The sequence below is a fragment of the Leucopleurus acutus genome (genome assembly GCF_964270905.1).
Source record: "Leucopleurus acutus genome assembly, chromosome: X".
Taxonomy (NCBI): Eukaryota; Metazoa; Chordata; class Mammalia; order Artiodactyla; family Delphinidae; genus Leucopleurus; species Leucopleurus acutus.
In genome coordinates this window covers 71,693,967-71,720,889 of record NC_139148.1, presented here as the reverse complement: position 1 = coordinate 71,720,889, position 26,923 = coordinate 71,693,967, and the positions used below count along the sequence as shown (strand labels likewise).

Here is a 26,923-nt window from a genome sequence, read left to right as displayed (position 1 = left end):
TTGTAAATTTTTGCTATACTTTATTGAAACAAAACTAAGAATAATTGTTTTTTTTTCTTTTGCTAATTTTTTTCCTATGGAAATTTTAATTATTCTTTTTTTGTTACATAGTATTTAGTGAATGTGCCAGTTAATGGCATTTTCTGTCTGCCTGTCATTTAGATCATCTCAATGTGTTACTCATTTTTCTCTTAGGCACAAGATCAGTATAAATAACTGGATGAAGTAGCTAGGGGCAAACCTAGGACTTTGGCTACTCAAGCTACCAAAATGCCTCTGGGAGTAGTGTTTAATTTATTCATGTTTAAAACAGCTTCATGGAGGTACAGTTGACATACACTAAACTGCACATATTAAAGTACATGCTTTGATAATTTTTGACATTTGTATAAACTTGTGAAACCATCAGCACAATAAAAATATTTAGTTTATTCATCATCCCCAACAGTTTTCTTATGCCCTTTTTTAATGCTTCCCTCCTGCCTGACCCCTACTCAATCTGCTTTCTGTCACTGTTTGGTTTGCATGTTCTAGGACTTTATATAAATGGAATCATATAGTATGTGTTCTTTTTTTGGTCTGGCTTTTAAACTCAGCATAATTATTTTGAGATTCATCCAAGTTGTTGCACGTATCAGTAGTTCCTTTTTATTGCTGAGTGGTATTCCACTGTATGGATATACAATGATTTGTTTATTCATTCACTTGTTGATGGATATGTGTGTTTTTTTTGCAATTTTTGGATATTACTAATAAAGCTGCTACAAACTTTCATGTGCAAGTGATTGTATGGACATGTGTTCGTCTTTCATGGTTAAATACCTAAGAATATAATGACTGGGTTATATAGTAGGTCTATATTTTAACATTTTAAAGACACTGTCAAACTGTTTTCCAAAGAAAATTGTTATATAATTTGTTATATAATTTTTACATTCCCACCAGCAGTATATGAGAGTTTCAGTTGCTCCATCTCCTTACCGACATTTGGTATGGTCAGTCTTGTTTTAATTTTGAACATCTGGTAAGTGTGTAGTGATACCATATTGTGGTTTTGAATTGCATTACCCTAATAACTAATGATGTTACGCATCTCTTCATGTGCTTAGTTGACATATATCTATCTTTTTTGATGAAATGTCTGTTTAAATCTTTGGCCCATTTTCTATTGGGTAATTTTCTTACTGAATTTTGAGTCTTTATATATTTTGGATGGTAAGTCTTTTATCATGTATGTTTGAAAATATTTTCTTCTGGTCTATGACTTGTCTTTTCATACTCTTTACAGGGTCTTTCAAAAAGCAGAAGTTCTTAATTTTGATGAAGTCTGATTTATATATATTTTTTCCTTTTATGAATTGTGTTTTTTGGTGTCCTGCTTAAGGCATATTTGCCTAATCCTAGGTCACAAAGATTTTCTCTTATATTTTCTAGAAGTTTTGTAGTTTCTGGTTTTACATTTATGTTTATAATCAATTTTGAGTTCATTTTCATATATGGTGATAAATATGTGTTGAAGTCCTTTTTATCGTATATAGATATCTCATTGTTTTAGCATCATCATTGGAGAATACTGTGCTTTCTCCACTCAATTACCTTGCATTTTTTGTTGAAAATCGATTGACCGTATATGTAAAGATCTATTTGTAGAAACTGTTCTGTTCAGTTGATGTTTGTCTGTCTTTATGCCAATACAACACTTTCTTGATTACTGTACTTTTATAATATGTCTTAAAGTCAGGTACTGCAAATCCTTGAGCTTTGCTCTTCTTTTTCAAAGTTGTTTTGCCTCTTCCAGGTCCTTTGCATTTCCATATCAATTTAAAAATCAGCTTTTCACTTTCTACAAAAAAGCCTGCTGGGATTTTGATTGGGATTGTATTGAATCTGTAGTTCAATTTTCCGATAATTGACATTTTCACAGTATTGAGTCTTCCAATCCATGAACATAGTATCTCTCTCCATTTATTTAAGTTTTCTGTAATTTCTCTCGGCAGTGTCTTGTCATTTTCAGTGTACAGGTCTTGCATGTCTTTTGTCAGATTTATCTCCAAGTATTTTCTTTTTAAAAAATGCTGTCGTAACTTGAATTACTTTCTTAATTTTATTTTCAAATTGGATGGAAATATGATTACTATTTTTGTATATTGGACTTTGTATCCCACAGTATAACTAAAATTACTGATTTTATCTAGCAACTTTTTGGTAGACTACAACTAGAACTTTCTGTTGGTAGTCTGCACATGAGTTTTACTTCTTCTTTTCCATTATGGGCATCATTTATTTGTCTTTGTTACACTGGCTTGATCCTCCAGATCAGTGTTGAAAAGTATTGGTAAGAGCAGACATTCTTGCCTTATTTCTGATTTTAGGGGGGAAAGCATATTTTCACCATAAATTACAAAGTTAAGTATAGGTCTTTTTGCATGTTCTTTATCAGGTTGAGAAAGTTCCCTTCTATTACTAGTTTGTTGGGTTTTTATCAGGAATGTATGTTAGATTTTGTCAAATCCTTTTTTTTTTGCAGTTATTGAGATGATGATCATGTTTTTTTCTTCTTTAATATTTTAATATGGTGAATTACATTGATTGATTGTCAAATGTTGAAGCAGCTTTGCATCTGTGGATGAACCCCATGTAGTCATGATGTATTATCCTTTTTGCATATTATTGGACGTTATTTACTAAAAGTTTGTTAAGAATTTTTGCATCTATTTTCATGAGAGATATTTGACTGTAGTTTTCTTTATTGTTTATATCTAATTTTGGTGTCTGAGCAATTCTGGTTTCATAGAATGAGTTGGGTAGAATTTTCTCCTCTTCAATATTTTGGAAAAGTTCAATGTTAAATTGTCATTAAATGATTGGTGGTATTCACTAGTGAAGCTATATGGGCCTGAAGTGTTTTTTTAATGGTATGGTGTTTAACTATAAATTCAATTTATTTAATATATTTAGGGCCATTCGGTTCACCTTTCTTTTTGAATGAGCTTTAGTATCTTGTGTCTTTTAAGGAATTTGTCCATTTCATCAAAGTTATCAAATTCACTGGCATAAAGTTTTCATAATATCCCCTTATGACTTTTATAGGTATAGAATCGTTAGTGATGTTGATATCATCATTCCTGATGTTGGTATTTTGTGTCTTCTTTTTTTATCTCACTTAGCCATGCTAGAGGTTTATCAATTTTATTGTTCTTCTTAGAGAATCAGCCAGCTTTTGGTTTCACTGATTTTTTCTATTGTATTTGTTTTCTGTTTCATTGTTTTCCACTTTAATTTTTATTACTTCATTTTTCTCTACTTAATTTTGTGTTTCACTAGCTTTTCTGGTTTTTAAGATGGAAGCAGAAATTATTGATTTGAGACCTTTTCTTCTTTTCTAATATAAGCATATAGTGTTACAAGTTTCCCTCTAAATACTGCTTTAGCATCATCTCACAAATTTTGATATGTTATGTTTTTATTTTCTTTTAGTTCACCGTATTTTCTAATTTCCTTTTATTTCTTCTTTGTCTCATGGGTTATTTAGAAGTATGCTAATTAATTTAAAAATATTTAGGCAGTTTCCAGATAAATTTCTATTATTGATTTCTAAATTAATTTTATTGTAGTCATAAAGCACACTTTGTATGACTTGAATTCTCTTAAATTCACTTAAATTATTTTATGCTTCAGAACATGGTATATCTTGGTAAATGTTCCATGTGTACTTGAGAAGAATGTGTATTCTGCTTTTGGGTAGTAGAAGGTTCTGTAAATGTCGATTAGATTAAGTTGGTTGATAGTGGTATTAAGTCTACTATATTCTTCCTAATTTTTTCTCTACATGTTCTAACATTTTTTGAGAGACAGGGATTGAAACCTTTTACTATAATTATGGATTTATCTATTTCTTCTTGAATTTCTGTCAGATTTTGCTTCACGTATTTCAAAGTTCTGTTATTAAGTGTGTAAACCTTTAGGGTTATCATTCCCTCGTAGTGAATTTACACTTTGTCATTATGAGATGACTTATTTTATCCCTGCTAATGTTCTTTGCTTTGAAATCTACGTCAATATTAATACAGGCACTCCAGGTTTTTAAAAAATTAGTGTTAGTTTAGTATATTGTTTTCCATATTTTTATTTAATCTATTTGTCCTTATATTTAATGTGCAGTACTTAAGGCAGCATGTAATTGTCCCTGTCTTTTATACAGTCTGAAAATCTATGCTTTTTAATGGGTGTGTCAGACTTGTAACATTTAATCTGACTATTGATATGGTTGGGTTTGAATCTCCATCTTTCTATTCATGGAGTTATTTTTGTCCCTTCTGTTCTTTGTTCTTTGATTTCTCTTTTGCTGCCTCTTTTTTTTTTTTTTTTTTTGTGGTACATGGGCCTCTCACTGTTGTGGCCTCTCCCGTTGCGGAGCACAGGTTCTGGACATGCAGGCTCAGCGGCCATGGCTCACAGGCCTAGCCACTCTGCCGCATATGGGATCTTCCCGGACTGGGGCACGAACCCGTGTCCCCTGCATTGGCAGGCGGACTCTCAACCCCTGCGCCACCAGGGAAGCCCTGCTGCCTTATTTTTAATTAATTATTTTACATGATTTTATTTTTATACCTTTGGTTGGCTTTTTATCAAAATAACATTTTGTTGTTGTCTTATTTTAATAGTTGCTTTAGGGTTTGTAGTATAAATTTTTAACTCAGGAGTCAGGAATCTATAGTCTCAGGCCAAATATGGCCTGTTGATTTTTTTGTAAATAAAGTTTTATTGGAACACAACCACACCCATTTGTTTAAGTATTGTCTATGGTTGCTTTTGTGCTTCAGTGGCAGCATAATTGTATGGTCATTTTTTATTGGATGGCAGGTCATTTTTTATTGGATGGCAGGTGTTATGAATTTAATTTTCTTGTACTCTAGATACTTGTGTTTTCTTATAAGTAGTATTTAGCTTTGTTCTGGGATGCAGTTAACCTGTTGAGTCTTGCTTTTAACCTTTGTTATGTGGTACCAAAGCAGAATTTAGGATTAATTTTTCCCAATACTGAAACATGACCCTTCTTAGTACTCTAACCAGCCTATCAATTATGAGATTTTTCACTCTCACTGTTTGGTACAGGACTTATCCTGGTCCTTTGTGAGCTCTGTGAATTCTTTTTTAAAAATCTTTTAGGGTTGTTCTTTTCCTGGGCTCAAGTAGTTTCCTTAGATCCATGATTGGGAATTCTTCATTGGATGGCAGACATCCTGAAATTCACCTTGTTAGGTGATGGATTGTTTTGTATTCCTATAAATATTATTGAACTTTGTTCTGGAATTTGTGCGGAACTAGTTTATTTCAGATTGTTAAACTGGACCAGAGCAGTGTCTAATCGGGATGATTTTACACCACTGTGAAGCATCTGATTACTCTGTCCAGTGCCCTGTGAATTATGAGGTTTTCTGCTCTGTGTGGAGGTAATAGGAACTATTCCTGGCCCTGTGTGAGTTCCATGGATTAGTCCCTCTAATACTTCCATTGGTTATTTTTCTGGCTCAGGTTTCCTCACTCACATGCGCTGAGCATTTCTCTGCTGAATACTTGAGAGAGACCATCTATATAACTCTACGGTTCTCTCTCTGTAATTCTCCCTTCTGTACTCTATCTTATGAATTCTGTCCTTCTTGTCTCCCCACTCTCTCAGCTCCATCTCATCAACTCAGGAGCCTTCCAGGCTCTGGCCTGACTTTGCCCTCCCTGCATTGCTGCTTAAGAACTCTTTCCAGGTAGTGAGCTAGGACAGTTGTATGGTTGTTTCCATCTCTCAATATTCACTGTCCTTTGTTGCGATGTCCAGTGTCTTGAAAAGTGTCATTTCATATATTTTGTCCTGTGTTTTAGTTGTTTCAGATGGGAGATTAAATCCTGTCTTTGTCTACCTCATTTTGTCTTGAAGTGGTAGTCTGGGAGTAGAATTTTAATTGGGTAATAGTGGTTCAACATTTCACTTCCATAATTAAAATATGAGAAAACTACTCTTGATTCTCAGAATTCTAGAACTTGCTGTGAGAAAGGAACAGTGTGATTCTGGGATGCTAGCTAGTGCTTAAGTGGCTAAAACCTGTCTCTCTCTCTGCCTCTACCTGTCTACCTCCAGTATAGAACATTCCATGCATGAACATAGACTGTGACCTTGGTATATTCTTTACTCTAAAACAGAGTTCAGTATGTGATGGGGTCTGTCTAGGACCCCTTCCCAGTGGGTCTTTAAAGGACCTTATTAAAAGCTGGTTCCAACACACAGAGGGACAATAGTATAACAAGTATTCATGATTTCTTGTGTTAGATTGTAGAAGCGTGAAGAATATGTTTGAGAAATTCTTACTTGTAGTCATTTCTAATTTTCTTTTAAACTCTTCAGACCTCCATTCTCGATGTGGGACTATCTAAACCCATACTAGCACAGAGATGCAGTCAGTAAGTTTTGATTCCTAAGTCTGGAATATTAGGTAAGAACAAGCATTTTAAATGCATTTCCCAAAAGACAATAAATTCGTATATTCATTGAACAGGCTGCTAAGAAATGATTTAATGGTTACTTCTATAGACAGCTTATTAATAAGTTTTTTATTGGTTATACTTCATGTGTATGTACAAAAAACTGCTATATCATCAAAAATGAGAACTTTATGCCTTAGAAAAAGACTTTTAAAAATACATTTTTGTATTTGTTAAAGAAATTTATAATGTATATCATATATATTTTAAAGGGAACAGCACCTCCCCAAATTTCTCTCCTCACAAACACACACACACACACACACACACACACACACACACCTCTTAGATCATACCATATTTTGCTAATGTCAAGAAAATACAATGAGATGAATGGCTGAGAATTATAAAACTTCCATTTCTTCCAGAATCAATTTGTAGACTTAACAAAATTTCAAACAAAGTCCCAATAGGAATTCTTGTTTGAATTGACAGATGATTTTATCAGCGTGTTTGGAAAAGTAAACAAGTGAAAAGAACTAAGACATTTTGAAAATAAAGAACACCATTTCCTTGCCCTACCTCTTGTTTAAAACTTTATAAAGCTACTGCTATAAGCAAACCATCACAGTATCAACACAAGATTAGAAACATACTGTATAGTCCAGGAATATTCTGGTATATATGACTTACCATATATTATTATAATAGAGGAAGAATCACAAGTTAATGGCAAAGAGATTGATTGTTCAGTAAACCGTATATGAGAAATTGGTTAGGAATTTCAGAAAAAAACCATTTTAAATTGTTATCACTACCACATACAAAGATAAATATTACTTACATTAAAGAGCTAAATCTGGAAAACTTCTCATGCTAAAAGAAAATGCAACTGAATGTGTAGTTGACTATTGAATGGAGGTCTCCTAAATCATTAAAATAATGAAGTAAAATCATACAGAAATTATATATAAATTTGACTACATAAAATTAAGAATTACTGAACATCAAAAACCAGCACAAAGTAGGGAAAATGTTTACAAATAATATGATGGAGGACTGACATTTTTAATATTTAAAGGGCTTGTACCAATTGAAAAAACAGTAAGTAAATAATGGAACATAGGCAAAAACATTGCTGATAATTCACTAAAAAGATGGAAAGGCCACTAGACATGGAAAATTATATAGCCTAAGAATCAGAACAATTGATTCCATTTTTATATATCAAATTAGAAAAGATATTTTAAAAGGATATATTCAATGCTATCATGGATGTGGTAAGACAAATGCTTTCATAAGCTGCTGATGGGAATGTAAGTTATTGTAACCCTTTGACAAATAATTTTGTTCTGTACGTCGAGAGTCTTGGACTATTTATTCTCCTTGACTGCCTAGTATTTGCTTTTTTATTTCTCAGAAATCCATTTTGGGGAAATAACCATAAATATCAAAAATATATATGCATTTACAGAGTTATTTATAATAGTGAAAAACTGGAAATAACCTAAATGAACATTAGGTAAATTATAGTAAATTAGTATGTTGAGATTGTACAGCTATTGAAAACTCTTTATTAATAAGTTAAAGATATAGAAGAATGCCTATAATATAATATTAAGTGGGGAAAAAGGAGGCCACTAAATAGTTTATGTAGTGTGATCTCAAATATGTTAAAACACACACCCTCATAGATACATACGTGAACGACTTGAAGAGCAGACAGAAAGACTAGCAGTCCTTACCTCACGGTGCTGGGGCTTTAGATGATTTTTATTTAGGGGGAGACTCAGGATAATTAGTGAATAGAAAAACATTAATGGTAGTGAACCTGAAACTTAAAAAGTTGTAACATAACATATGGCAGAAGTGGCTTCTGGGGAAGAGGTAGTTCTTAGGGACAATTATTTCTGAGTTCAAATCCTGCCTGCTTCTTACTGTGTTTTTCTAGGCAAGTTACTTTATCACTCTGAGTCTCCATATGTAAGGTGGTGATAATACCTACCTCATAGGGTTGTTTAGAAGATTGTAATAACAGATTGTAATAACATAATGAAAAGTGGCTGGCACGTGATAGTTACTTAATAAGTTTCTTATTTGTGTCCATCATGAAGCTTTCCTCAGAGACAATTTCATGACAAGATAATATGCTTGTCATAAACTGTAAACTAGGCAGTTTTCTTCTTTTAGCGTTTGAAAGACTTTTGTTTAGGGTTTTCTTATGTGTTAAATTTCCATGAACGTTTTGATTAGCCTTCCTCAGAAGTGAAATAGGTAACATCTGTTCTTCTTCTTAATAAAATACCAAGTGAAAATGATGTTCTTATACTTTTACCATTATAATATTCAAATGAATTCTCCTGAAACTTAGATAATGAACAATCATTGGTTTTCTATAGAACATTTTAAAAAGTGGGTATAATATCAAAATTTATCTTTCATTGTTCATTCTCAGAAATTTTACTAGTACCTGAGTCTGCATAATGTAATTCAGTGGCCATAATTCTAAGTGGGCAAGCCAGTTATAAGATTTTATGATATTTCATTAAAATTTTGAGTTTTCCTAATAATCTAGATATTTCTTTAATGAAAATAACCAATTTCTAGACAAGTTATTTGTTTTGCCAATTGGAAGCCCTTGATAAATCTTAACAATTACATCTAATGGTTGAGTAATGCCCAATTTTGTGTGTAAATTAACACTCACTTTTGAATGGATATAGACATAAACCTATAACAATAATACCTCATGGTTACACACATAGGATTTTACAATTTACAAAGTATTTTTCCCCACATAAACTAAGCTGACTCTTAAAACAACCTTGTTAAGTAGATGTAGCAGATACTATTATCCTTATTTTACAGATTTGGAAACTGAAGCCCCGAGGGCTAAGTGAAATGTCAAACATTACACTGCTAATTCTAATTCTAAGTCCAGTGCACTTTTCACTTCATCATAGCACCTCTGTTCCCAGGCAGAAAAAGATTGAGGAATTCAGTGCCTTTAAGCTCATGTATTCTACTAGCAGAAGAGTCTTGGAGCTACCCCTTAGGTCAGAGATTGGGTTTAGAACCGTGTTTAATATGAGTTACTAATTTGACAACTTTTGTTGGTATAATTGAAGCTTTAGGTTAGTAGAGCTGCTAAAAGCAAAATTCCTGAGAAGTGATAGTAGACAGTGAAAGAGAAAATAGTGGAAATAGTGGAATTACCAATGCTAAAACAAAATATCTAATATACTGCAAAGATCCTGAGAGCATCCCTATATAGTAGTGTACTAAATATAATAACCGAATTATGACACTAAGTCATTTTTAAAAAGGTAAATCCTGTGCAGTACATTCAGGGTAAAAAGATATGCAAGCTACATAATATGTTTTAGGAAGATCTACATTAAAATGTTGAAGAGAAGGATTTTTAAAAAAAATTTTCAGTATATTTTATTTTATTTATTTATTTTAATTTATTTATTTACTTTTATTTTTTGGCTGCATTGGGTCTTCGTTGCTGCATGCGGGCTTTCTCTAGTTGCAGTGAGCGAGGGCTACTCTTCGTTGTGGTGTGCAGGCTTCTCATTATGGTGGCTTCTCTTGTTGCAGAGCACGGGCTCTAGGCACGTGGGCTTCAGTAGCTGCAGCACATGGGGTCAGTAGTTGTGGCTTGAGGGCTTTAGAGCGCAGGATCAGTGGTTGTGGCGCACTGGCTTAGTTGCTCCGCGGCATGTGGGATCTTCTCGGACCAGGGCTCCAACCTGTTTCCCCTTCATTGGCAGGCGGGTTCTTAACCACTGCACCACCAGGGAAGTCTGAGAAGGATTCTTAAATAGTTTAGTTCCATCTATATACTTCTTTTATTTTCTTGTTTACCTAGACTTGTCTGTTTACTGGTTTTTAAAGAAGAAATTTTAAATAAATTCAACATTAAAAAAAAAGATCAAATGGTAAATTATTATTTTATTCTAGGTTCTGTTTACAGAGGAAGATGTGAAATTCTACCTCGCAGAACTGGCCCTTGCTTTGGATCATCTGCACCGATTAGGAATTGTATATAGAGACCTGAAGCCAGAAAAGTAAAGCTATATTGTCTTTATGTATCCCTGTTACCAGTATTTCTATAACTACTTTTTTCTCCATTAAGTCTTATATTTTAAAGATTATATGAAAATATACGTGAATTATGCAGTTATATGAAACTTACTTTAAAAAGTAATCTTCATAAGATACCCATTGATTTTAAATTAGTCATTTCAAAATTTTCCAGTATATCAAATAGATATTGACCTCTTTTATGATGATTTTTATGTAAATGTTTTATGTAAAAATATTTTATCCCACGTTGTTGAATGTGAATTTTGCTTTACAGCATTTTGCTTGATGAAATAGGACATATCAAGTTAACAGGTATGCAAATTTTCTCATTCTACCCTAAGCCTGTTTTATATTTTTTGTTATTTTAATATATATATTTGTCTAAGCCTGTTTTTTTCCCTCTTTCTTGATTTAATTTGCATTTTGTTTATTTCTTTGGTGAACTAAAATTCATTTAAAGGGTGGATAAGATAACTCTCAGTATGCTCTAATTGTAATACCAAAAAATTATATGGTAGAGTCACTGTCCTCATCAAGAAATGACATTTGGTTTTCTAGGAAAAATCACATCATTTTTGTTTCAGTCTAGGCTGAAAGATTTATCATAAGTAGTTATCACAGTTGAAATATAGTGAATTATAAACTTCTGAACCAAGTGTTTCATAATAAGAGGTTCATTTTATTCTTTCTTTTGTAAAAACACATTTTATTTTACTTTATTTTGAATGTTGAGTGTTTACTGTATGTGAAACACTGATAATTTTCACAGGACCTTTAGGCATAAGGTATCCTTATTATACCATTAAAAAAAACCTTTAATTTTAAAATAATTATAGACTCACAATAAGTTGCAAAAATAGTACCAAGAGGTCTTGTGTATCGTCACCCAGCTTCCCCCAATGGTGACACTTTACAAAATTACAGTGCATTATCAAACCCAGGAAATTGATAGGTACAGTTACAACTAACTAGACTATATACTTTACTTGAATTTCACCAGTTTTTGCACATATTCTTTTTTTGTTTGTCTTTGTGTATATCTCCATGACGTTTTATTCACATATGTAGAGTCAAATACCATCACCACAATCAATAATCAAAACTGATCTATAACCACAAAAGAACTCTCCTGTGCTGCCCATTTATAGTCACCCTTCCCACCTTCCCTAAATCCTGGCAACCACTTATCTGTTCTATATCTCTAAGTTTGTTATTTTAAGAATATGATATAAATAGAACTGTATAGTAGTCACACACCTGAACATTTATCCTAGAGAAATAAATACTTACATGCACACAAAAAACCTAAACATGAATTTTCATAGCAGCTCTGTTTGTAATAGCCCAAGGCTGGAAATGTCCCAAATGTCCTTCAGAGAGTGAATGGATAAACAAACTGTGATACATCTATGCAATGGAATACTACCCAGCAATAAAAAGGAAATAACTCTTGATATATACAGCAACTTGGATGGACTCAAGGGCATTGTGCTGAGTGAGCCAATCTCAAAAGGTTACTTATGTTTTAAATAGATAGTAAATTCTGTATTTAATTATCAGAATGTTAAAACAGAGATAAAATGAAGATGTGGGCTTTACAGAGAATTTTGGACCAGTACACTTTAAAGGTAAGTTGCTTTAAATTCCTAAGTATACTTCTTCAATGTAAAAATAAAGTATAAAGTTGTTAACTTGAAAGCTCAAGTAAATGTGACAAAGTTCAAGTAAAGTTTAGTAAATCTTTTTTTGATTCATAGCCTGATTCTCTTTCTACTATATGAAAGAAGCAAAGCAGATTTAAAGAGATTCAAAGAGGATAAGGAAGAGAAATATGAAGAGAACAGTAGAGTTTTGAAATTTTATATAATACATAATTTTTATTTTACAACAGTCAATCTTTAGTTGCAATGCTAATTAGAATTTAATTCTTTTCATTTTTCTTAATAAGTTATGCCTGTTTTGTCATGGGTGAGGAAGAAAGGTGGGGAAAGAGTAGAATAAATTCTACCTATATCTCTCTTCTACATTAAGGTTAATTGGGTGAATAATGATGTCAACTTGTTTTATATTTAGTCTTATAATATGAATTCTGCTTTTACACCTTTTGGACTTAAACGGGCTGAGGAGTAAAGAGTAGTTAGAATCAATGTTAATTTATAAGCAAGGGACACAAGGCTTGTGACAGGAAGAAACTGTGATTTATATATATTTTTAAACAATTTAATCTATTTTCCTTTAAAGTGACACCAATATTTCTTTAAAGAAAGTACACAATGATAAATATTAGATAATTTACAGTTTCATGATCATAACAGAATTCAAAGTCTTGTAATGAATAATAAATTTATGGATGTAACCTTACAACATTCCAGTAAGGTTGGTTAAAGTGTGACCATTCATAGCAAGTGTTTTAAGACATTTCATTTTTTTTCATTCTTTCCTTTAATTTCTTTTTATTTTTATACTTCCTTTCTTTTTCTTTATTTTCTTTTTCTTCCTTTCTTGCTTTCTTACCTGCTGTGCCTTTTTCCTCCTTCCTTCCCTTCCTTTTTTCCCTCCTTCTCTTCCTATCTCCTTCCTTCCATTTTGAATACTATCATCGAGTACTATTTGCTCGATGAACTATGGTTATTCTTTTGGTTTATATGGTGAACTATGTTATTCATTTCTATCACAGCCTGTGGAATTTGTAGAGGAAGCACAGGTCACATTGGCATCTTTTTAGAAGCAGACAGAAAGATTCCATAGCTGTCTCTTCCTGAGTTCAGTTTTCCTTGTTCAAGTTTGCATGCTTTGGCTGGTCTGGTAAATGTGCTAAGTCATGTGTAGTACTTTCAGTGAGCCCTTAGGGTTCTCATTTTAGGCAAAGGATCTAATTTCTCTGAGACATTAACTCAATTAACAACACAGCCCTGTAAATGAAAAGGCAGGAGAGGCCAGAACTGGGAATCAGGTGTGAGGAGAGGGTGCTATGGATGTGGAGGGTCAGGGCATTTGGACAAGGATGGATGTAAGAGTATCACAAACCTGGGTGGGAAAGGGAATCTGGAGTCTCCAGAATCACTTCTGAGGGACATAATTCAGAAGTAATTTTTATAAAGAGAGGGAAGATAAAATATGCAGTGTCAGAAATTAAATCACACAGTACTTGAGCTGAATATTTAAGAAAAAAATGTATACATAAGAAAATAGTTTTAAGTAATTTTTATGGCTATCTGAAAATTAGGCACTGAAATTACTTTTACATATAGTAGATACTCATAAAAGTGTTGTGTTTTGGACATGCTTTTAAATTTTAACGTCTTTAAAAGAGTCATTTAAGGAAACAAAGGTATATCTCACCCCCCCCCCCGCCAAAAACCCTTTATATAGCTGATTTCTACATTTTCTTTTCAAATTAGTGTTTTGGAAAAAACACTGATTAACATATGTCTTATTTAATCTTGTAGCTAACTCTTATTATTGTAAAAATTTTTGTCCGTTGATTGCTGAGCAAATTCTAGTGTTAAATGTCAGTTTTGTCAGAAATAGTACAGCAAAGGACCTTTATGGAGTGGTGTAATCTCTGAAAGGTAACAGAGGATAAGAAAATTCTCTTCCCCTCTTCCTTCTCTGTGGACTGGCCAAAGAAGCCAGTGTTCTTCTCTACAAGGTATGTTGTTATATTCAGCTGAACTGACCTCAGAGACTAGGTTTCATTAAATTTAATTTTGAAATGGAATTGCAGAGTTTAAAAGCCTTAAAATGTGGAGAAAGAGCATAGTACATTGAAAAGATTTTTTAAAATTATGCTGAAAATCATAATGCATTCAGTTATTATACAAGAATAAGTAATTTTTAAATGAAAATATTGATTATGGTTAAAAAATCAGTTTCAAGGGGTCCTAAAGTTAAGTATTAATATTGTATTTTATTTTAAAAGAGAATTATAGGGCTTATAATTTTTTCATTTATAGAATTAAGGTATAATTTACATAGAGTAAAACTCATTGTTCTTGTAATAATGGAACTAATTTGTATCTTGACTGCATCATTGTCATTATTGTGGTTGTGATGTTGTAATATAGCTTTGTAAGATAATACCATGGGGGAGACTGGCTAAAGGGTAAACGGGATCTCTGTAGTATTTCACATAATTGCGTGTGAGTCTACAGTTGCCTCAAAATACAAAAGTTTATTTTTTAAAGTTACTTTTTTGTGTATAGTTCTGCAAACTTTGACAAATGCATACAGTCAGCATCAAGATATAAAACAGTTCCCTCACCCCCCAGAATTTTCCCATTATAAATCAATTCTCCCTTTACCCCTTGACAACCACCAATCTGCTTTCTGGTCCTATGGTTTTGCCTTTTCCACAAAATAATATAAATAGGAAGACAGTATATAGTCTTTTGAATCTGGCTTTATTTATTTAGTATGCATTTGAGATTCATCTGTATTGTTGTGTGTATCAGTGATTTCTTTTTTTTATTGCTGAGTAGTATTCCATTTTATGATGGTACCATGGTTTGTTTATCCAATCCCCAATTAAAGGGCTTTTGGGTTGTTTCCTGTTTTTGACAGTGACAAATAAAGCAACTAGAAATATTTTTGTACAGGTTTTATGTGAACATAATTTTTTATTTCACATCAGTAAATACCCAAGTGGTGGGATTGGTTGATCATATGGGAAGTGTGTGTTTAACTTAATGAGAAACCTCCAAACTGTTTTCCAAAGTGCTTGTACCATTTTGCATACCCATCAGCGATGTATGAGAGTTCCAGTTGCTCTGCATCCGTGCCATTACTTGGTATTGTCAGTATTTTTTTATTTTAGCTCTAGTAAAAGGCATAGAGTAGTACCTCACTGTGATTTTATTTTGCATTTCCCTAACAAATGATGACATTGAGCATCTTTTCATGTATTTCTTTGGAGAAGTGTCTGTTCAGGTTTTTTTGTCCATTAAAAAAATTGGGTTGTTTGTTTTCTTATTACTGAATTTGAGTTTTTAAAAATATACTCTGAATACAAGTCCTTTATATGATATGTGATTTTCAAATATTTTCTCCCAGTCTCTAGTTTCTTTTTGATTTTCTGAACAATATATTTTGAAGAGCACTTTTTGACTTTGATAAAATCCAGTTATCAACTTTTTTCTTTTATGTATTATACTTTTTAAAATATATATATTTATTTTATTTATTTATTTTTGGCTGCATTGGGTCTTTGTTGCTGCATCCAGGCTTTCTCTAGTTGCAGCAAGCGGGGGCTACTCTTCGTTGCATTGCATGGGCTTCCATTGCAGTGTCTTCTCTTGTTGCAGATCACGGGCTCTAGGCGCACGGGCTTCAGTAGTTGTAGCATGCGGGCTTCAGTAGTTGTGGCTCACGGGCTCTAGAGCGCAGGCTCTGTAGTTGTGGCGCACAGACTTAGTTGCTCCTCAGCATGTGGGATCTTACCGGACCAGGGCTCGAACTCATGTCCCCTGCATTGGCAGGCAGATTCTTAACCACTGCACCACCAGGGAAGCCCTGGATTATACTTTTGATGTTGTATCTAAGAAATCTTTGCCTAACCCAAGCTCACAAAGATTTTATCCTGTATTTCTTTTGGAAATTTTGTAGTTTTAGGTTTTACACTTAGGTCTATTATTCATTTTGAATTAATGTTTGTTTATGAGGTATGGTATGAGGACGGATTTTTGTATATCAATATTCTGTTATTCTGGCACCATTTGTTGAAAAGACTGACCTTTTCTCCATGGAATTGCTTTTACATCTTTGTCAGAAATCAGTTGGCTATATATATAGCCAGTTCTGTTATAATGCAACACATATGATCTTAAAAATCACTGTACTATGCATAATTGCATAGTAAAAAATATGACTTATGGAGAAAATGGTGTTCGGGGTTTAACACTAAAATATATAACCAGTGACACATTAAAGAAAGATAGGAGGCTGTTAAAAATGATGGCATTGTTTTATATGTTCTAACTGATTAAGAATAGATAAATACTACAATAAATATGATACCTTACCTTGAAAAAAATCCTGAAATTTGCTTCTATAATTGGCATCAGAAAGGTTGCAGTTTGTAAGTTATTGTGAAGTAGTGGGAGGTAAATTATCTGGAATTGGGAGTTCTAATACTACAGGTGAACAGAAGTGGCTTGTAACACACATGATGTGCTGAAATAGCTGGTAGATATTTGACGTGTGTGCATGTATGTATTTCTGCTTGGCTCAGTTCAACTAGGTGCAGTTTTCTAGTGTTTCACCTATTATTTCTTGTGGGCAAAATTGCACATAAACCAAGCTGAAATTTGAAATTCATGTTATATTCGCCAAGCAAACTCTAGTGTTAAATGTCAGTTTTGTCAGAAAAGTACAGCAAAGGACATTTGTGGAGTGGTATAAATCTCTGAAAGGTAACAATAAGGTATCAATCGCATTGGAACAAATTTGCAGTTTTAAAACAAGAATAGCAGAGCGACTGTATATGTCAGTCTATTCTTGGACGCTGTTTTGTTGCATTCATATATGTATGTGTGTGTGTAGTCTTTCTCCAGTACAACGCTGTCTTGATTACTATAGGTTTATAGTAAGTATTGAAGTCAGGTAGTGTGAGTCCTTGAATTTTCCTTTTTTATTCAGAATTGTTTTGGCTATTCTATTTACTTTGTCTTTTTATATAAATTTTAAATTCAGCTTGTTGATTTTTACAGAAGAAATCTTGCTGGGATTTTTATTAATGTTTCATTGACTCTGTAGATCAGTTTAGGGAGAATTGACATCTTTAACAACATTGAATCTTCCAAATCATGACCAGTATCTCTCTCCATTTACTTAGATCTACTCTGATTCCTTTCATTGATGTTTATAGTTTTCAGCATGCAGATCTTGTATATGCATTCTTTGTATATTTATACCTGTGGATTTCATGAGGGTTTTTTGGTGATGTTATAAATAGTACTTTTAAAATTTCACCTTTCAATTTTTTATCTCTGGTATATAGAAATAAGATTGATTTTTATATATTAGTACCTTTAGCTCTTCTAAGACCATAAACAAAGTGGAAGTTCACCAAAACCAAAGCAAAATTTGCTTTCCTAATATTTTAAAAAATGCAAATTACTATCATTTTTTGTCTTAGTCTGTTTTAAAAATTAGATCACTATGACAGTGTTGATTTAATTTAATTGTCCTTTCAAAATTGTTGAATCATATTCCTGTATAGACATGAAAACATGTATTTTGAGGATGAGGTTTAACTGAGGTAAGGAGCTTTCTTAATGGTAATCGTAGGCCATCATGAGTAGGTTTAATTCATCGTTTAGTTTCTTTTGGTATTTTCTATTTTCTGAAGATCTTCAGATATGTTTTTTGTGTAATATTGTTATTATAGATTTTGGACTCAGCAAAGAATCAGTAGATCAGGAGAAGAAGGCCTACTCATTTTGTGGTACAGTGGAGTATATGGCTCCTGAAGTAGTAAATAGAAGAGGTCATTCCCAGAGTGCTGATTGGTGGTCATATGGTGTCCTTATGGTAAGTAGTGTTTTTTTTTTAATTATGCCAATATACAATTAGTATTGTTTAGAATTTTAATCTGAGTGTTGGGATGTGTTAGGTGAGAATAGGGTTCTCAAGTTCATGACTGTTAAAAAACTTGATTGGCTAGCTGTTATACAATAAAAATTAGGGTTTTGGTGTTCTGATTTCTTTTAGTTGCTAGATTAAAAGGTAAATGGCAGCATTCTTTTACAAGTTATTCAAATTTAAAACTTAGATAAAGGCCTACCAGATTTTAGATTTCAGAATAATGTGTTTAGTAGTTACATGGTATTTTAACTAGGTATCACAGAATTTAGCACCTTATGGTATATTATCTTATTGTCACATTTTTTCAAGCATGTCCCTAGAAAGATTGTAAACCTCTTAAGGAGGGCAATCCTGTCTTCTACTACTTATAATCTCCCACAGTATCTAGCATAATGAGCATATGGACTGACTGATTTGGCATAAGATTAAGCATAGAATTTGTAGTATTAAGTAGGGTGATAAGTGAATAGCTGTTGAATCAGATACAGTTTGCTCTAGAAGCCTGATAATCCATTTTTGCCTCTTTATCACTGAATTACCGTATGATGTATCAATATATTAAGTGGCTATTATAAGCCTGGGATTTGGTAAGGGCAGTGGGGTGAGAACAGATAGAAGTACAATATTTGGCATTTTCCATGACCTAAGAAAGCATGCTATCTGGTTGGGGAAACAAATGGAATAGCTAAATAAACTGCCTGGAAATACCTTAGAAGTTCAGGCAAGAATTCATATAAGTTGATGTAAGAAAAGCGGAGGAGATAGAACTTAAATTAAGCCCTAAAGAATGGATAAAATTCAAATAGCTGTGTGTCAAGAAGAATAGTATTGTGATAGTATTAGGAAAGACCTGGAGAACCAGTTTGACTAGAGTAGTAGTGGAGAATGAGGGTGAAGGTGGAGGAAATGAGGCTATAAGCCTATAAGGATTTGCACGCAATTCTCTGGGTGGTTGGAAACTTTTGTAGATTCTTGAACACGACAGTAATTAGAGAAAAAATGTATTTTAGGAAAATTAGCCTTGGTAGCATTATATAAATGGCTTGCAAATGGAGGAAACTGAAAGTAGGGAGACCAAGAAGTTCTCCTTAGAAGACAGTTGTAAGATTATAGAATGAAAAAAAGGAGATCTTAAAGACATTTCAAGGTAAGAAGTGGCTGACCTTAGTAACAGATTAAATGCCACAGATGAAGCAGAGGGGAAAGGTCAAAGATAGAGATACCTCTAAAACTTCAGGGGATCGAAAGAAAGGTAGTTCAATAGAAAAGAGATAGCTTCGAAGGACAGATGATTTTGAAAGTGGGGAAATAATTTATTTTTAACACGTTGCATAGGTTACTGTGGGTTAGTGTTTAACCCCTTGATAGTAATGAATTAGGAGAGGGCAGTGGAGAGAGCATCAGAATCATCTGAAGACCTTAAAAAACAACAACAACAACAACAACAGCAACAACAAAAAATTACTCTGCCAGCCAGCATATAGTTTATTTGAGGAGAAGGTGTGATTCCAATGTACTATCCTTCTCTTTTTCTTTTTGTTCTTGCCTTTCCACCTCTTATTCCTCCAGTCCCCAGGAGAGAACCATTATTTTAGGTTTGGGGGCAGGGGACTGGAGCTTGAGAGAGATGATCCCCATACACCATACTTCCCTTCGTCTTCATTCCTTTTCTATGACTCCTACCCCTATCTCTTCAGGCTCCAGTTGAGAACCATTACTTTAGATTTGGAAGGGAAAACTGGGGATTGAGAGAGATTGAAACTGGAATCGATTTGAGAGTCATCAGTCATCAGGAGAGAGTTGAATGCATAAGCTAACTAAGGTTGTAAGTTCAAATAAATGAACAGAGGACTGAGGCCAAAGCCATTTTTGAATCTAAGCTTAAGATTTAAATATTAGGGATATGAAAACGTTTCTCTCTAGTGAGCTATAATGGTCTTCATTTTCAGACCTACTTTTTCTTTTAAATATGATTATTTAATGTTCTAGTTATCCACATTTCAATTAACTCTCTTAGGGAAAAAGTTTTCATTATGCTGTGTACAACTGTCTCAAATTAAAATACATATATCAGTGTGTGGTGTGTGTATCTGTGTGTGTAGCTTCTTGTTTGGTTCCTTTTTTTTTTCGTAAAGAGAGCAAAGGGAATGAGAATGATTATCTTTCTTGAGCATGTATGAATTTGAAATGGCTCAGTACTTATTTTTGCTTTTCTTTCACTGTTAAATGTTTGCTTTAAAAGCTTATCTTTGTTTTAAAAGAAAATGCCTTGTGTCTATTTCCACATTGCTTTGGTTTGAGGAATTTAGGATTGAAAAAATGGTTGGTTACATTTGCTACAAATCACCTCTCATTTGGCCTATATACTGTGGGGTACCAGAGGTGTATTTCCTTAAGTGACCTAGTTTTCTGGTCCTGTTTTGACCTACTATCATGTAGATTCTGCATGATTTGATGATCATGTATTACAAGTCTCATTTTTTTTCCTGAAGAATTTCATTGTAAATTCTAAGTTTTACTAAGTTGACTTGTGGTATTTTTTGTTTGTTTTAGTTTGAAATGCTTACTGGTACTCTGCCATTTCAAGGTAAAGACAGAAATGAGACCATGAATATGATATTAAAGTAAGTGTAAACATTTTTTTTTCTTTTGAGAAAAATTCCTTGCTTTCAGTTTTGAGAAACTTGTTATGGTTTTCATTTGACACAAAAGAACATTTTTCACTGTCTCATTCCCTTCCACCGTATAGGGGACATTATTTGCCATTGTGATAGCATTCTTTAAAATTTTTTTTGGGATTTATAAATTTAGAAGTATGGCTAGATTTAAATGAAATTTTCTGAAATCCTCTTTTCCAGAGCAAAACTTGGAATGCCGCAGTTTCTTAGTGCTGAAGCACAAAGTCTTCTAAGGATGTTATTCAAAAGGAATCCAGCAAATAGATTGGGTATTATTTATTTTCTTAGCTTTTATAACAATATACTACATGCTTTGGGAGAATAATTATGACTTTATGTTTTCTGGCCTAAGTTCATTTACTGCTGTTATGTGTTTATACGTAGAATTCTGTGTTTTATGTATGCAAAGATTCCAGTAAACTCTGTTATACCCATCATTAAAAATGGAGTGGTCTAGTTATTCAGAACTTATGTTTAATATATATCATTATATCATATGAATGTCTCTTTTGACATAATTCACAGAGTTCTCCCTTCTATAGGTAATCCTTTTAGATATTTGAAGATAATTATTTTGTCCCTTCCAATATTCATCAAGATAAATGTTATGTTTCCATAACTGCTCATTATTTGGCTACTTTCTAGTAGCCTTTCCCTGGATCCAAATGTGATCCTATTATCCTGTTTATGTCCATGTGTTAAAATTTCGATGCCACTTTATTCATTGCATTTTTAATTTGGCCTATAGATATGAGATCATAAATTGAATTATGAAGAAAATGAAGGGGCTTCCCTGGTGGCGCAGTGGTTGAGAGTCCGCCTGCCAATGCAGGGGACACGGGTTCGTGCCCCAGTCCGGGAAGATACCACATGCCATGGAGCAGCTGCGCCCGTGAGCCATGGCTGCTGAGCCTGCACGTCCAGAGCCTGTGCTCCATAACGGGAGAGGCCACAACAGTGAGAGGCCGGTGTACCGCAAAAAAAAAAAAAAAAAAAAGAAAATGAAAATTGCTTAAATTTTAATGCTATGTTAGACATGATTTTTATTTGATTCAGAAGGTATTTTAGTATTTCATGATACCCTATGTGCTTCAGCATGAACATCAACTATTTTTTTATTATATTGAATTCAGAGGACCAATTAATAAAACATCAGATAAGAAATTGTAAACTTTTCACTTCAAGGAATCTATGAAATGTGTGTACTCCTATTTACAGATAATAGCCTGGAAGCCAGGTAAGCAGATTAAAAAATTCAGACTGGTAAAAACATTCTTTCCATTTTTATAGGTTCAGAAGGAGTTGACGAAATCAAAAGACATCTTTTTTTTGCAAATATTGACTGGAATGTAAGTTCAGTAGCAAGTTCGTTACTGAGTACCTTTAATAAAAGCAAAAACTCAAGAGTAAATGGTAATATATGGACTTTGCTGATAAACTTAATCCATTTGTTTTATTTTTAGTATGAGATTTTATTTACAGGTGTAGCATTTCATGCAATTACCTTGAACCAGTAGATGTGTGGATGATATGTAGTAAATTTTTGTTGCTCATTTGTCTTACCTGTTAAATATGGTTAATATTCTCCCCTATTCTAGGTTGGGGAATGTGGGGGGAAGAAGAGAAAGGAGAAAGGGGATGAATCATAGGACAGATTCTTATAGAAAAATGAATTCTAAAGAATCTAAGATGTTATTTGATTTCAAATGGTTCTTTGTCATGTATTAGAACAAATTTAATTTGTTAAGAAGTGAAAATCTTTGTATATAGGTATTTTACTAAATTTTGAGAGAACATGAAAACAGAAACATTGTGAAATTCTGCAAAGTCATGTATTAAATTTTTTTAAGTTGCAACTCCCAGACTAATGAGCTTTTCTTAGAAAAGCTCACTTTTTATTGTTGTTTACAACTCAGCTTTATGTATTTTATGTACTATGAATCATCATAGGTAAGTGTTTTTGATTATTTAATTCTGGCACTGGTATTGAAAATTATCCCTAAAGAAAAAGTGTCTCTTTTGGTTTCTAAGGCAGAGGTAGAGAGCCACTAGTCACTGACCAAATTATTATTTCTTCTGGCTTGTAGAACAGGTTTCAGAAGTTAATATTTTGATTTAGTTTTTATAGTTGTAAAACTGCAACACATTAATAGTATTAATAACCTGAAAGGCCACACAGTGAACATACTGCATGGGAGTCTGCCCTTTGTCACATCTGTGTGCATCCCTCTTTCGGTGTCCTTGCATTCCCTTGTCATTTTTTTCTAATGCTTCTCTGCTCTTCCTTTTTCTTTAACTAGAAAAACTAGAAATGATTTTTCCATTATTTTTATATCTAAACAGTTTGTTTATTCTTCTTAAATAATAAGAGTGGAATGTGTACATGTTTAAATAAATGAAAATTACTTTAAAGTAATCCTCTATTAATTTTCCCTCACTGTGAGCTTTTAAAAAAGTAGATTTCCAAAAAATAGTTATGTTGTAAGATATTTTATATGTCTTTCCAAAACATAAATTTTAGGAAGTTAGATTGTTAGACAAGTTTCAATTTTTGAATTCTATAAAAAGAGCTTTAATCAGTGCATCTAATACATATTATTATGTGAAAACAAAATAGGTATAATGCATATTTCTTGGAGTTAGACTAATTATTAATTTTGATATTCTAGAATGTTATTAGTTATTTCTGCATGGTAACATTGTGATATGTTCTGTATGGTTATTTTACCAGTGAGAATTCAAGTCAGTTTTTGAAATCCAAAACTGAACAGAATTATTCCTCGTGAATGCAACCTGTGGCATTGCTGCTGTGTTTCTTGGTCTCATTTGATTCTGTACATTATCTCTCAAGTTTAGATGATACACAGAATTTGGTTAACAGGTTAGAATTTGGTTAACAGGTATCTGAAGCCTGTTGAAATTTCATTTATGAAATTGTGAGTCTTCTGTTAAGGACTGTGAATATCATGTTCTGCTTTAATAATTTTTCAAGTATTAATACATTTCTGTGTTATTCTGTTATTTCTTCTAGAAATTATATAAGAGAGAAGTTCAGCCTCCTTTCAAACCGGCTTCTGGAAAACCAGATGATACTTTTTGTTTTGATCCTGAATTTACTGCAAAAACACCTAAAGGTAATGCATGTTTATGTGTAACATAAGGGCTTTTATTCAGTTAGATGGTTAAAAAAGTAAACTAGCTTCTTAGGTAAAAACTAAAAGAATTGTAAGTTTGCAGAGGGTGGTTTGCCCTGTGTGGAAGTGTGGATCCTATATACAGCATTGCTTGGACACCTTTCAAACAGAGGCTTTACATGGGAAGTATTTACTAGGGAAGCAGAGACTAGAGCAAAGGGTGAAGGTTTTCTTTTTTTCTTACTTTAAAAGTTTTTTGACATGCTAATGCATTAAAGGATGGGGATAAGAGGTAAGATATGAGATATATCACTCTGACTCTTATAGTTTACAATTTAATGAGGTTTACTTTTATTGGCATCTGTTTCATACATTCATCAACAAATATTGAATACCTACTATGTACTAAGCAGTGACAGTGTAGAAGTGAACAGAACAGACAAAAATTATAATCTACATGGAGCTTGCATAATAGTATGGGGAAACAGATAATATAAAATAAATCAAATACCTAATATAGTATGTCTGATGATAACATTTAATGGTTTCCTTTATATTCAAAGAAATGTTCACATTTCATATCATAAAATTCTGTGTAGTTCTAATTAAATATAATTATTTGGACATTAGATTCTCCTGGTTTGCCAGCTAGTGCTAATGCTCATCAACTCTTCAAAGGATTCAGCTTTGTTGCAACTTCTATTGCAGAAGAATACAAAATCACTCCAATCACAAGTGCAAATGTATTACCAATTGTTCAGGTAAATTCCACTTAGATTATTCAGATTGGGGATAATTATTTCTTTCAGTTATTGCTAATGGATTTACAGTGGTTTTTAAGTGATTTTCAACTGCTTCATTTATCTCTGTATAATGAATTAAAGATGTCTCCATATGTTTTGGAAAAAAGCAGACAGTAGTAACCTTTAATTATATTTATGTGATCTCTTTTGGCAAGAAAATGTAATGGGTGATGTATTAGCTAGTTGATTTAATTATTGTATTGGCTTTGGGGATCTAGAAAGTCTACAATTTAGGATCAGTTCAGAATCTGTGTTAACCATTTATAAATACTGATAAAACTTCTCTAGAATTATTCTTGATTTTTAAAAGATTTAAGAAGAATGTATACTTAGGAGAGAAGATAAAAAATGTGAAACCATATCATTCTATTTTGTATTTTACTTTTTAACAAAAACAGATAAATGGAAATGCTGCACAATTTGGTGAAGCGTATGAATTGAAAGAGGATATTGGTGTTGGCTCCTATTCTGTTTGCAAACGATGCATACACACTGCTACCAACATGGAATTTGCAGTGAAGGTATTGTCTCTGAGGCTAACTTTTTTTTGTTTGTTTTATATGTGTAAGTTAAATTGCAGGTCAACTGACAGACAGTTTTTCAGTGGAGCAAGTGGAGAAAGCAAAGATAAAATGATGAGGAAAACCTCTTAAGACTTAATATTTTCATTTTGAATTTCTTTCCAAGACTTTATTTTGTTCAATAAAAAAAGACTTATTTTGGAGGAACAGTGTGTTTCATGAATGTCTTGCTTTTGAATAATTTTATTTTAATGTAATATGTTAAGATTGAGCAATTGTGACAATTACTGTCACATTTGGATCAAATTATCAGTATAGTTTTAGTTAGATGGAATATAATGTTGAAGAAAGTGCTCTGTTTTTTATTGTTTCAGTTATAGGAAATTTTTAAATATTAAAATAATGTGAGACAAACATTACTCTGGAGTTTTATTATTTGCTTGAAAATATAACCAAATTTAAATTATGTCATTCATTTTTAGACAAAGAAAATATTTTTCCTCTGAGATTTTTCTTGTCTTATTTCTTAGATCATTGACAAAAGTAAAAGAGACCCCTCAGAAGAAATTGAAATTTTGATGCGCTATGGACAACACCCTAACATTATCACTTTAAAGGATGTAGGTATTCAAAATCTGTGTATCAGCTAAGCTAATGAAGTTATGACTTGGCACTTTATTTTCTTATTGAAACTTTTCATGTCCATGGTATGTTTACTTTCATGCCACAAAATCTTAAGACTCTTAAATTTGCCACTTCAGTTCTTCTTTTTCCCCTGATGATTTTATACTACTACCCTTCTTATAAAACGTCAGAAAGGAACTATGACGGTTGGTAAATGAGAGTGTCCTGATTACTTGAATGTATTCTAGCTGTTAACTAGTTAACATTATCACCAGCAACATTTATTATTCTCTAGTACTACAAGTATAGAAGATACAGGAGATTGGGAATCTGCCAAATTCTAGGAGATTTTACTTTCTTGATTGTACAGCAATTGGCTGTAGCACTGTGTATTGTTGCTTGGCTGAAATAGTATTAGTCTACTTTTTTAAAAGTGAACATATGACTCATAGTAATAGATGTTACTGAATGCTAACTTTTCATGTAAAGAAAATAATGCTCTTTCCTCTGTAGAAAAGGCAGACAATAAACCATCACCTTGATCAGTTTGTTTCAGATAATATGATATACATTTTGATTTATAATCCTTAAATAGTATTTTATATATATGTAAATGTATGTATGTGTGTGGATAGATAGATATATGTCTACACATATGTGTTTGTATGTGTAGATGTAGATATCACGTGCTCTGAATAAAAGGGTGTATATATTTTTAATATATTCTCCTTGATATAGTATTTGAATTCAACAAATATTTAAGACACCATGTCAGATAATAGACTATGGGGAAGATATTAAAAAACAAATAATATATTTACTGCCAGAAGGAAGCTTACTATCATTAAGGAAGGAAAGTGCCTATAATACAGTAAAAAAGTGAGACAGATGCCATTTGAGAGGCACAAAGTTCTATTTTTCCATTTATATTCTTTGATGAAGTATAACAGAAAACTTCAAAAGCTAATACAATTATATGTTTAACATGGTCTCACAGAATGGTGTAAGAGTCC

General features: G+C 32.7%; 1 protein-coding gene across 2 annotated transcripts in view; it reads left to right on the top strand.

Moving 5' to 3' along the window:
- Positions 1 to 26,923, top strand: part of RPS6KA6 (ribosomal protein S6 kinase A6) — a gene marked incomplete at its 3' end in the record, with an annotated part of 166,101 nt that overhangs the window by 86,069 nt on the left and 53,109 nt on the right. For both annotated transcript variants that reach the window (XM_082864243.1, XM_082864244.1), the window contains exons 7-16: positions 10,441 to 10,547; positions 10,841 to 10,878; positions 17,954 to 18,096; positions 20,704 to 20,774; positions 21,009 to 21,097; positions 22,119 to 22,177; positions 23,860 to 23,962; positions 24,593 to 24,723; positions 25,164 to 25,286; positions 25,817 to 25,906. In XM_082864243.1, the coding sequence (XP_082720369.1) occupies positions 10,441 to 10,547; positions 10,841 to 10,878; positions 17,954 to 18,096; positions 20,704 to 20,774; positions 21,009 to 21,097; positions 22,119 to 22,177; positions 23,860 to 23,962; positions 24,593 to 24,723; positions 25,164 to 25,286; positions 25,817 to 25,906 (954 nt within the window). The remainder of the gene's footprint in view (positions 1 to 10,440; positions 10,548 to 10,840; positions 10,879 to 17,953; positions 18,097 to 20,703; positions 20,775 to 21,008; positions 21,098 to 22,118; positions 22,178 to 23,859; positions 23,963 to 24,592; positions 24,724 to 25,163; positions 25,287 to 25,816; positions 25,907 to 26,923) is intronic.